Raw genomic sequence first — 13,212 nt, 5'->3', positions numbered from 1 at the left:
GCGTGCTGTTCCCTTTTCGCAGCTGTGCGATTCTCGTCGGAGAAAAACCAGTGCGTCGGAACGAAAGTCATCCCGTGGAGTAGAGGATATTACCTCTCGACATCTCTGGAAAACGTCGCAATAGCCATTGTAATCGTTGCACGGCGTCCCTGGCTTCGACAGCATGTCGGGGATATCGTAAGGCGCTGAATTCCATACGAACGACGATCTGCAAAGAGACGCGTTCTGAATGACGTCTGGTTTACTCGATCTCCTTCGACGTCTACTTAACAATCCGCATCTCACGACTCTGAATCGCTTTACGACTCGACGTTCGTCGTAAACGTTCATCCAAAGGCATCGAACAGTGTCATAAATATAAAACCAATCGAAATGATTTCCTCATGAAAATCAAACGTCCCGTTACAAGTCACAAATTTTTTTTACATATTAAAAACATGAAGTTGATCGGTTTTATAATTACGAAACGAGAGTGGAAGAGTGGAAGAGAGGTGATTATCCAAAATGATCGTATCTCACAGGCACGGTTGATCCTCTCCCGGCAGTTTACAGCAGAGTTCGCAGCTCTTGGTCGGTGGATCGTCGGGACCAGCGATGCACTGACAGGATTCCAAACCGTAAGCCAGGCAAATGCTGCCGGTGCATTCCTGGAAGCAATGCGAGGGACCCGATAAAGTGTCAGCCTACTCGCATAAACCCCTAAATACGAGGTAATTTCCACGCGGGGTCACCGAAGACAGATAAGCGCGTGCTAAGACTAGAACGATATTCTCTTCTTAAAGGATAGCCTTGTTCGCACTTGTGCCGCGCTCGAAACTGCAATTGCACGCGCGTTACAACTAAGAAAGTAATCTCGGACGTTATAATCCGTGTTTGCCTACGAAGTGAATACTGCGAGTTCTCTGACTCAGCTTTCCGGCATTCTTGATCTAGCCATTGTCTGCCCGTATTTATTACAATTTTATTAATAAGATCTCCAAGAATCATGAAGAAATTAGTTTTAAAACCCGTTTCTCCTATTTTCTAGATTGCTTCATTATTCTGTTTCCAAATGCATATTTTTAGACAGTTGAAGTCTTGTTCTGGGGATTCCGGTCCACGTTTTGATTTGATAGAGGGAATCTCCAGATTTCTTGACAGATGAATACGCTTTCGCGGGTTGAAGGGTATTTCATTCAGACTGTGCGTTTTGCACGGTGCAGCCTTAAATCTACTCCCGAGACCCCGGAGCCTCGGCGAGGAAAAGGAAAAAGGCCGCGTAAGAAAATGCCACGCGTACATTTCGAAATAGCTCCCCGGTGGATTTTTCCACGGTAAGAAGAAGAAGAAGAAGAAGAACCGATTCGTAAGCTCCCCAGACGCGAACGAAGCGGTTCCGAAGCTTCACGGATTTCCTTTCGCGCCCCGAACTCGTCGACTAATGGAAATTTAAATGCGGATCTTGTTAGAAGAAAAGTAACTGTTCCCATAACGCTTGTTTGCTTCCCGCAGCGTTGAAAATACTATATTGTTCGTCGCGAAAATATATATATATTTAACGTTAGCACCGTTCGATTTCGGTTTCTTTTAATTCTCGTATCGTACGCAGCCACTTCTCGGAGTATGGCTCGCAATGAATAAGTAACTAGACAAGCGGGACAGTTTTATACACCGGGAAATCGTAAATTTGTGGGTAATTCCGTCCGCCATCGCCTCGCAACAGCTACAACGCTTTCATTTTCATCGCGGCCGTAATTTAAACGTAACGGCGTTCGTATATTTCGTCGAAACAAGCAACCCCCACACCCAGTCTCCCTTTTACCTAACAAAGACACTTTGTACCTCGCACAGAGGCGATAGCCGTGTTTTTACTTATTGTACATTAGTTTCGTTTTTCTATTGAAAGCTTTTTGCCGGCGGTGGTATCAGAAAATCGTAAGATACGGCAAACGGGATCTCGAGAAGAAGGGGTTGTCACGTGAAGCTTAAAAAAGGACAGAGGGAGGGAACTTACCCCCATGTAGCAGACGAACTCCTCGTTGCATATGGTCTTGTTAGGCTTGTTGATGGACGGCGGACATTGGGGACCGCGACCGTCGCAGAAGCTCGCATCCCTGCAGCCATTATCATTCCTGCACTTGTCGCCGTTTCGCAAAGTGCAGCCGGATGTACAGCACGGACCCTGGAATGCAAGATGAATAAACGTTTATTTACTAGAACGATATTATGTTTCACTAAAACACGCGTTAAATATTTTTTATAAAACATTATGGACGACATTTTATCGGACTGAGATCCAGGCGCTCGATTCGTTTTTAGGTCGCGGGAAAATATACGACAGGGGTTGCTGTTAGCGCGATGGATGTATCAGTTTGAAAAGAAGAACGTTCTTTCACAGTGACGGGTTTCAAGGTCCGCATCGTGGGCGCATTGTCCACGCTAAGTTTTCGGAGCTTGAAAGCCTCCTCTGTCTCCCTTTTCGTCAGATCGTACGAATAATGGCGCGTCGCCGTATCCGAAGAATAAGCATTAACGTGCACCATCGCTCAAGCATGTCATAATGAAACGAATAAATTTCACCAGTGAATAGCAGCACACGTAGACATAAAAATCTAGCATCAATGCGTTTTTAAAAAATGTTATTGGATCGTCCTCCCCTTTCACCGAGGAAGCAACGGGGTCTGAAGACTATTAAATTCGCTTACGGTGCCGCAGCGTCGAATCGAGCGAAGAGAAACAGATGCGATAACCGCGCTGCGGCAATTTCCTGGCCTTCGATTTTATAATTGCCCGGCTTTGTTCGAGCGGAAATTCATGATTCACGGACCTTCCGCACCGAGCGTACGCTGATCTTTTTTTTCAAGCGGATCTACTCGCAATTCACCGGGGAGGGGGAGTTATCGGACGCTTTGTCGAGGCGTTAATTTATCTCGCCACGTGTCGATGATAATGCGCTCGCTGGTACTCGGCTGCGTTCCGGTTTCGCCGGTATTGTGCGCGCAACGCGGAACAATATCACGATTTTTCGAGCGATTTTCCGGGACAGAACAATGGGCAACATCGCGGAGTCATTGTGGAACGCGATATCAAGACTTCTTTCTTTTCGTTTCCCCTATTTTCTCCGTGCTCCACAATTTGTTTTCGCCTCCATCCTCGCAACGGCGTCGCATCATTTTCGTTTTTTAGTCATTTTCAGAATTTGTTGCTCGTTCGCTTTCCTTTCTTCATTTTTTTTTTTTTAAATCCATTCACCGAGTTGCCGAAATAAGGCCGCGAAACGTTTGTATTTGTTTTCGCTCTTCTATACATTGCATTTCGCCGCGCGATATGTTCGTCTTTTTATGCAATACAGAAGGACAATGGAATGACCGCGAGGCAAACTTCTGGGAGGCGAAAATGAAAAATTTAACGTAGTTCTAAACCATGGGACCACGGATTTCTATGCAAAATAAAATACTCGTCAAATTGGAAAACGTAATCATCTGCGTTGACGTGTTTTCCTTCCCAAAAATAATAATCTCTATTGTGCCGAATATTTTTGCACGCTGCATGCATTTCCTACTTTTTGCACATTCAATAGTTCTACAAATACATCAAACTTCCAGTCTAGTAATCTACTAATGACAAATTGTCTACTGACAGAAATGGTAGCGTAATAACAATTGTTCTGCTGAGATAGAGGCGCGAACTCTGCTCATTCGTTGTTTACCACGTAGGAAATCCACTTTTGGGGCATACCTACACAGGATAATGAATATTTATGGAATGCGGGTAGAAGTTTCAACTTATTCGACGCGACCCGCGCAAACACGCCGGGGAAGGGAAGACGAGCGGGAGCGTACAGACACCAAAAACAGTGATTTCGCGCTTCGGGAAAACTTGGCCGCTGTTTTTCTTTTGTATCCGACAGGGAGACGAATCAGGGTCCATAAATATTCAGGGGAGGCGAGTTCATCGGATATCAAGCGCAGCCATGAAACCATGCGCATTAGGAAAGTTTCACCGGAAACATCGTCGGCGAACGGGAAAGACGCCAAGCTTTTTCCGAGAAGCATTACGGAAGCATTTGGCGATTAAACAGTACATTAATGACGTTGTCCGCGCTTGGGATCGCATTTCCTCGACTCTTCGCCAGGCTCGAGCCTTCCATCTGCGAAATTGCTGTATCTGCCTCGCAATTACGTCCCAGCACTCGGGCACGTGAAGAGGATTTAAGTGCCGACGCGTTTTTCAAAATTACTATGTATTAAAAGAATATAGAAGTAGAACTCTTAACGGATGTTTTAGGTAGCAATAGAACTGATCCAATATTCGTCTACGAATATTCTATTCCGTATCTTACGGAACAATCGTACACGGAATCGAAACTTTCTATTCACTAGAACAGGAGAGTCGATTTCACGTTACAGCCTCGGTTTGCCAGAAGAACTTAGCGTCTTGTTTCGCGAGAAACACGTCTCAGGAAAATAGTGGGAGGGTGAGAGAGAGAGAGATGGAGAGTGAATTTCGTCGCGCGACAATTTTCGGTTTAATTAAATCGACGGGGGATCCGCTGGGAGAAGGGCAACGTTTAAGCGAATCGAATGATTTTCGCTTAACGTGCAGATAAGAACGATCCACGGTTTGAATATCTGATAGAAGGGAAACCCGTGGGACCAGCAGCCGATGCTCGGAAAATAAGGTTCCCCTCCCGTCCCAGCTTGTACTTTCGCCCCGGTCTGATACGTTTTCCAGTTCAACGAATTGGCACGGAAAGAAGCGGAAGAAATTCGATGCCGATGCGCGCTGGATGTATTCTACGGACTGTGCATATATCAGAAAATAAATAACCCGATGGAGAAGTGCATCCCCCTTCAACCCCCGGCGGTCTGTCCGTGTACGTGTGTGGATAATATTCTACTGGGCGAGTGGGAAATCCAAAGTCCTGCACAATTCACTCCCGACTTCCTTCCCGCATTCCTTCCGACCGAATGGCAATGTAATTTACGATATCAAGATTGAAGAAAGCGTCAGAACTCTGTAGATGAAGAGATTTATCTCGCAAATATTTTTCCTTCTTTCAAAAAAGAATCTAAGCGCTCATATCAATGCTAATATTGCATCTATCGTACAATAAGCAAGTAGATGATCACGTATCCGACGATGAAAGTTCAAAAACTTCTCAATTATAGGAATGATTTGCAATTTCCTTTAGAATTTCCCTGCAATTTCCCTGAAAGGGAGAGTCACCGTCGTTTAATCGGCGACATTTTATCTAGGGATAGGGGAGGCATGCCTCAATTCCAGGTTGGCGATTAACGTTTTCAATCAGAGACGGATAAGGACTTATCTCTAAACGAAGCTGCAATTCGCCCCAGGGAAGATTTAGAACCGGTCTTTAAATGCCTCAGCGACGTCAAGAGTCTCGCCGGGCCTTTTATTTAGGCTCCGGTCATTCTTAATTGGAAACGATAAGACGTATTCGATGCCGTGCCGCTACCCGGGGTTACAATTTTGAGAAGATTAAGAGAGCCTTCGTAGAAAATTTAAATTGCCCCTAGCGAAATCTGCTCGACGATCTCTTCATCAACCCTTTCATCCTCGAACTGTGTTTGCGTAATCGCACCGGTTGTTAATTCGCTACGATACCAGTTTTATCTGCTACACTTAAAACTGAACTCAATTTCCAGAGATGCTACGTTAACAGCTGAGTATTTAAAGACAGACAATCTTCCACGTGCCTATCTTCTACGTTACCTTAGAATACATAATACTTTAGAGAATAATGCCTAACGCTTTTAGAAGTTATTGCGATCGAACCAGTAAACAGCGCACTGATCTTGAACGATAGTTCTATTTGTACCATGTACAGCTAAGTGAATTTTGAGAGTGGCGCCTGTTGTCACCGGGAAATCCAAATTCCACTCGACGCAGACGAAGAGCCGCACGGGTTTGCAGTGCGAACACGTAATAATAGAAACCCGAGTGGGGATCTCGGTCTTCGGACCGCGCCCGAAACGTAATAACACGCTCTGAAACGAATCAATTTATCGAATTTCAATACTTTCAATAGGAAGAATTCTCTGCTGCTCTCGAAGCTGGAAGCGGATGGCGTGACAATGCTGGGAAATCACGGACGTCCGTCGCCGTCCCGGAGTAATAATTGCCGCTGCGGATGTAGCGAAATACCACTACCAGGCCACTAACGAAACGATTTACAAATCATTATTCCTGATTGAATTTCTTATAAAGTTACGTTCCTCGAAGGAATTAGAACGCTTGTCTTTTAAATGATCATGTCGCCGTACGTGACTCAGAGCAAGTATGAATGAACCGAAACCGCAGAAGTTCGCTGGGAACTATGCAATAAGCAATCACAATGGAATAGAACTTTCGTGACTAGAAGCAGAGAAGACTCCTTAGAACGTCGTTTGGTTCATCTCGATTCAACTTCTGGTTCCGGAGATATCGCTGTGTAAAGATAATCGTATGTTTTCGCCGCTGCTATTACTATCCTTGCTATATGGCTTGGCCTTCTTTCTCGCACTTTGACCCAGTTACTGGCTCACAGTTGCACTAGCTCCCACCATTCTCAGTCTAGACACCTGCTACGCGTCTCTAAGAAAATAACCCTTTCTTTCTGGGAACAGAAACAAACCGAGTCTACCGGGAGGATTCCGCGCTGGCCACGTAAACGACGAAACTTTGGGAGCTCATATCTCCGAAACAGGTATGAACCAAAAGCTATTTTATCTCAGCGCTTTTTATGTATCGAGTGGAATTTCAATGCATGTTTGATTGTCTTAGAAGTAAAAATATTGATCCACTGTAACCGATTTAATTCTTCGTATCTACAACGTCGTGAAATATCTGTTTGAAGAGGGTAAAGGTGAATATTCTTTCGAAGCATTGAACGTCGTTGCTAGTAAATTATCTGGATCGTCGCACCTCGGAGAGCGACACCGACATTGTCGTTACACCGCGGAGCACTTTAATGAATATACGATGCAAGCGTTGAACGTCTGTGGGAGGAATGATCCAGCTATCTCGGGAGATCGGATCCTTCAGGCGGTAATGCGACTTCCTCCAATAGAACGAATCCCTCGCGTTCTATTTTCAAAGCACGGGCGCGCGCGCGCGCACACATAGTGCCGCGACTGTATCCACGTTTCAACCGTGACACCTGCATACATGCAAGTGGTTCATTTCCCTTCAGAACCTTTTCCTTTGCGGCGTCGCAATGCCTTATCCTTAGTGTCGTCATCGTTCTCAAAGAAGCCGAGACACCCATCGAGAATATCGGCGAACATCCATTCCTGCATTCCCTTGACGATCCCCCTGTTTCGTTCGTTTCGCATTATCTCGCGGAGCGGCAGAGACGGTGTTCCGTTAGACCTAGCCGAGCGAACACTTTGGAAACTTTGGAACAGGTGAGAATGGTCGTGGCGCGAGGAGTACAATGTCCCTCTTCCCGATAAGGAATGTTTTAGTGGGTTCCAACAACGATGTTAAAGGAAAACTTTCCGACTACTACTTGCTAAACGTCGTTGATCATTTTAATTCGCTGGTTAACAATTAATTCAAGACCCTGTATTTCACTTCATGAAATAACAGGTCTTGTTATTCTTCGCCGACAAGGAATTCTTTATGAAAATGAAACAAATTTAATTTGTCAATTAATAATTCTTAGACTGAAGATTCTGTTCGAAAAATAATGCGCTCCCGTTTCCGCACTAGTTTCATGTCTGGAATCCCGCAAACATCCCCTTCACCCTTTTATCTTTCTAGTACCCGGGTTGTTTTCCTTTGCTTCGACTATTTATCTTTCCTCTTGTTCCGTCCCCCTGTTTTCTTTCCACGGCTAGCACAGCTCGCCGTCTTTCACCACCCACACCTTTTTCTCTTCCCCACACGCCGCGGTCCACTCCTTCTCCCATCAGTCTCTCGACCTTCCTACACCTTCTTCGTTATCTTTCTCAATTTTTTCTCCTCTCTCCACCCTCTTACGCTTAATGTCCACAGCTTGCGCGTTTCTTCGCCCCACACCCGCTCCCATCTGTCTGTTTCTTTCTTACCCCCAACCCAGTCCTGTGTTTATTGCCCCTCGCTGTTCAACGCGACGCGTTTCGACGGCCTCGAGAGGCAGGCAAAGGCGTTGGCCATTCGTCTACGTCTCCATGGATCTACGTATTTTGCATCCGGCACTTTTCTCCCAAGATGCACCACCTAATGCATCGACTTCCGACACTCGTACCCTTCTTTCCCCCATTCACGCTTCGCCGAACGCCTAAAACTTCCCGTCATTCCCCACGCTGATCGTTTCAACCATTTTACATCATAGCGGCATCGAACCGTGATAGAAAAGAACTGTCTGTCGAACGAGTTTCTATAAATACGAGTTGAGAAATCCTGCCGAACATTCGCGAGCAATTAAACTTTGAAATGGCCGTGGAGAAAAATACTACCGAAATTCCGGCTGAATACGAATGAAACGAAGCAGTCGAAGAATTACATCCTGTCCGCGGTCATAATTAGGGAGAAAAAAACACGTGAAAAAACCGGTGAAAATTGTCAGTCTGGTCGAACAATACCGGCGTAATTCCTTTTCGACGGCGATTGAAAACCTAATTCACTACCGCTCTCGCGGGCTGCCCAATTTCCTCGTTTCAGCATTAAGTAATCCGTGTGAAAAGAAATAGAGAACCGTTATCAAACGAGCAAGAAAAATAAAGAACACATGGCGATACGGTTCGTTTAAATGTAATTCTAAACGATTTTTTACATAATTTTAAAAACAATGTGGCTCTTAAAAAATTGCAGAAGAAAACGAGACATTTAAAGAGAAATTGGTGGATTTGGATCAATGGCAGACACGGTTCCAGTTTGATTAATTAGTCCATTTTCCCTAGGGTACTGGAAACGACGACAAGGGCGACGACGACGGCTGGGTACGTCGACTAACATTGAAAATTAAACTCATCCCCGGTGTGTTTGCACCCCGTCGACAATAACGCACAACGTATCACCGGGGAAACTAGGGTGCTCCGGCTCCGAACATACCTAGAAACTAATTCCCCGCTTGGAGCTCTTCCGTGGTCGTCCGTGACCAGGAAGTTTCTTCGAGCGCGAAGAATCGTACATGTACGAGATTGCAGTTTCCAACACGATCTTCCATCCACGCTGCGCCGTCCCAGCTCGTCGGTAACGTCATCGTGAAAAGTGCTCGTTTTCGCCATGAAATGACCTATATTCAGGACTATTATGCTTCTATTTTTCTCGATACGATCTCAATCCGGCTTATTTTTCCACGCAATAGTCTGGATTAATTATTTCTCAGAATAAATAGAAGTTACTCGTATTATTATACTTCGTGCATTTCCCACGATTTTATCTAAAATTATTCTGACTTTGTCTTGGGAAATATTTTAGAATTAGTCATCCGTGTAAAGAAAATATCTCAGCTTTAATTTCTGTAATGGTATTAACATTAACACAGCACAGTTGGCGCTGAAATCAACGCTTAAGAGACAATATCCGCCTTCAAGTTTCATCATTATGCGTTCGATTTCGAAATGCTCGCGTAAGCTCGCAAGGAACGTAGAGTTCATCGATGCATACATTACCGTCCGTCTCGATTTCGAGTGCGAAGGGGTTCTCCCGTGTACTCATTATCGCTCGTCGTTTAATTATCCGACGCACGCTAGTTCAAGTTACCATCCTACACCTCCGCCGCCCTGTTCGATGGAACAAACGAGCGGATTTAGCGCGCGAGAATACGCGGCTGCCGGAGACCCGCGTTATGGCACGTTCAACGCGTACAATCACGACTTTACTGTATCGTTAATAAACACTGATAGGTTATCGCCTATCTTACGTAACGTTTATTAATTGGCGATATTCCACGTGAAGGGAGTGGAAAACAGGCTACTCCCTACGGATTCCGTTTTATCGCTGGCAAGTGGTTTATAAAAAATAACGTGAGCTAACTAGAGCAAAATGGTGCATTGGCGATACTTAATCCTTTATATGATCTTTTATGTTCACTCATTCATACGGTCTTTTGGATTTATTAAAACATAAATCCGTAATGGCATAAAAATTGCATAATTTGACTTAAAAAAGTTACATTCACCGAGCACATTTTACATCAAAATTTTAATTCATTCTCCATGTTTTTAAAAACCACTTCTCTTTCAAGATTTTTCTGTGTTACATAAAAAAATTAACTTCCTGGTAGGTAAATTCGTGTTTAGACTCGCAAGGATATTACGCTTTCAACTTATTCTATACGAATTTGTAACATATTTAACGGGCAGCGTTTGCAGAAATGAAAATGAGTTTTGCGTCGAAATTTCAGTGAAACGCTGTTTCTTAAAACGGACGTATTTACAACGTTTACTAAAATATGCTTCCCTTTCCCGTGGGCGTTAGAAAACTCGGTCGGTTCCGATCTCGGTTGCTATCGCCAGCTTTTTTAATATTTGAAGACGACGTGGAAAAATTTGACGTCTGTCTCTTGAAATATGCAACCGCCCCCTTTTTCTCCTCTGTTTATTTCCACCGCTTGACAGTCGCTTATCTTAAATCGTTTCTAGATAGTTCTTGATACACACATTTATATGCTATTTGTATGAATATTTTATTAAGCGCAGCAAAATTCAGTACTACGAGGATGTGCAACGATGCACAGACTAGCCTGTACGAGTAGATCTATCAATCAATCTAGTTTTTTATCTACTGTTTTGTAGAATTAAGTACAAAGTATTATAAAAATGGTGTTACTATAAACGTCGTTAAGACTGATCTACTCATATACTTCGTCTGTGGCTGTAGCAATCTAATTAAGGGACAGCCAGTTCATGAATTTTTGTGGATAGTCAGCAAAGAAAAGCTTGAAGTACTCACCTGACTGGGACTGCAGACCGCACCGACGGTAAGACGACAAGGCACCTCGTAAGGGGCATGATGGAGCCGTTGAGGGTGGCAACAAGGATCGTTGCAGTCCTCCTCCCACCCGCAATCACACTCCTCGCTGTCTTCCACCACACCGTTGCCACAGATCGCGTTTTGGGGCTCTGAGAAATCATCGATTTTCCAATTTTACTTCGATCAGCGCCTTCTCTCTTTCAGCGACGCGATAACTTCTCATTATTCAACCCGGTTCTCAAACCTTCGCGGTATAATTTCGCCAAGTTCTTTGCAAAGTTTTTAATCGTCCCGGATAAAACTCTTTTTTACAATCATTTTGATTTCGAATGGAGGCATAGGGTTTGGGAATAAATGTTAATCCGATTCGGACCGCGAGCTTAATGAAATCCAGGATTTAATGACGCTCAACAAGTCAGTCGGGGCGTTGCTGTTTTAATGGAATCAATTGCGACCTCGCGACACGGTTTGTTTTTCCATGGAACGAAGCGATGGCGAACGAACTAACATTGTTCTGTTCCCACCATCGAGCAGCGCTGATTTTCGCCAATTTTCACTCGGGAAAAAAACATGTTACGCGAACGAACGAAAATATGGCGACCCAATTGAACTTGATGGGATAACGTTCGTCTTTCAATCGAAACGAGTATAATTCCTGGCCACAGAAGTTACCTTTATCTGTGTTTAGCTTTATCTGTTTTCCATTAATTCTTTCCCTGAACGCATCATTAACAATTAACGAGTCGTATCTATTCTATTGGTCTTGCGATCATAGGAGCCGACACCGTAAGTGAGCCTACTGTTCTTTCTTATACTGTGGGGGTGCGATGCTCGTTGCCTGAAACGAGTTTCACACGGCCCATGTAGAACCCGCTATTAGAATTGCAATTGAGTTGCAGTTAGAGCTCGGGGGACCAATCGATATTCCGAACCACCGATACGTAGGTACCTGTGACTTCCCCCGCCCCTCTCCTCTTTTTATTCCCGTGAATTTACTAACGCTATGAAAGTGGATTAGGGTCGTTACGTCCTCCTTTTTCGAGTTCCCCAAGAGAACATAATCCCCTTGGATGTAATTTCGTGAAGCGAACGATCTTCCGTGTCTAATTTCAAACGTGGAGATTCACCAAGTATGTAATTAGTAGCTCCTTCGTCGGGCTCTCGTTTTTAATTTTGAATATTCGAGGGGTTCAATTGACGCTGAGATTCAACAGGAAGCGCGTTAACAAGTAATTAAAGTCGGGTTGCCGACAAAGCTGCTTCGGACGGCGATCGTATAAATAATTCAAATAACGATCTTGTATGGCGGTGATCGAGAGGGCAGGTCAAGCCCGGTGACTGTAAGCTAAGCCAGTCGACCTCGTTCCGTAACTAATTAAAATTCCAAAAGCTTCTCCTACTCACCGGCGAAGCATCCCTTGGATGATCGGGCTTTGGCGTTTAGGACGGGATTTATGGAGACCAGACTGCACGGACTGAAACGATTGTTGTTGCGTTTGTCCCCGCTGGTAGCTCTCGCGAACATTATGAAATTCCCGTCCTCACCCCCGGGGGAGCATTCGTCCGGGTCGTGCTGAAAGAAAGTAAAGTGTCCTTTTATTCAGTGAATTATTTGCCATGAATAAACAGCGACGGATCCGGAAAAGAAGCACACAATTAACTCTCGATGCCGACGAGCTCTTCGCCCCCCGTTTCCACTCTCCCGCTCTTTGATTTGATCGCGCGGCTGTTGTCCGGCGCCATTAAATAATCGGGACTCTTCGTCCTCGTGATAATGGCTCGCTTTATAACGCGAGAGTGTTCTAGCTCGATGCAAATGAAATTGCTTTTGTAACACAGCGTACCGAACGGACGAAAATTTTTCAACGGATGTTTGATCTCGCAAGCATTCGCGGAGAACGACAAGTCCGTGCCCGTTTTTCAAATTGCTCGCGTGAGACTTTCCAAACAGTTCGCCGGCCAATTAACTTCTATACATCGAACGAAATTACTTTCGAACCTCTTTCGTGGAAACAAACTCTGATACAAACAACAATCGCGTCCTCGATGCGGCAGTAACCGAACTTTCCGAACGTGTTCGATGTAGCACGCGAAATGCCGCGTTGAACTTACAGGGGATCCAAAGTTGTGACCGATCTCGTGCGCGAGGGTGACGTGAGACACCGTCGGCGGTACGTGTTTTCCGTAGTTCAGGAGGGTGATTATACCGGTGTTCAACGATTTCATGCTGCCCCTGTAGTGCTGCAAGACAGAACAACGTTAGAGTTCTCTCTCGCTTTCATTCTCTCTCTCTCTCTCTGAGGTGTATAATTGTCCGAGTTATCGCGG

At 44.8% G+C, this 13,212-nt stretch overlaps 1 protein-coding gene across 1 annotated transcript in view; it reads right to left on the bottom strand.

Annotated features, from left to right (window-relative positions):
* Positions 1–13,212, bottom strand: part of LOC108628261 (disintegrin and metalloproteinase domain-containing protein 10) — a 123,339-nt gene that overhangs the window by 3,400 nt on the left and 106,727 nt on the right. Inside the window, exons 12-17 of the mRNA XM_018030056.2 lie at positions 12,997–13,125; positions 12,289–12,457; positions 10,864–11,033; positions 1,994–2,161; positions 520–647; positions 94–208 (exon numbers count right to left, since the gene is read on the bottom strand). Of these exons, the coding sequence (XP_017885545.1) occupies positions 94–208; positions 520–647; positions 1,994–2,161; positions 10,864–11,033; positions 12,289–12,457; positions 12,997–13,125 (879 nt within the window). The remainder of the gene's footprint in view (positions 1–93; positions 209–519; positions 648–1,993; positions 2,162–10,863; positions 11,034–12,288; positions 12,458–12,996; positions 13,126–13,212) is intronic.

The sequence above is a fragment of the Ceratina calcarata genome, unplaced genomic scaffold, assembly GCF_001652005.2.
Source record: "Ceratina calcarata isolate Rehan_Ccalc_2016 unplaced genomic scaffold, ASM165200v1 scaffold514.2, whole genome shotgun sequence".
Classification (NCBI taxonomy): domain Eukaryota; kingdom Metazoa; phylum Arthropoda; class Insecta; order Hymenoptera; family Apidae; genus Ceratina; species Ceratina calcarata.
The sequence above is the reverse complement of the archived record's forward strand: the minus strand, read 5'-3'. Positions and strand labels throughout refer to the sequence as shown.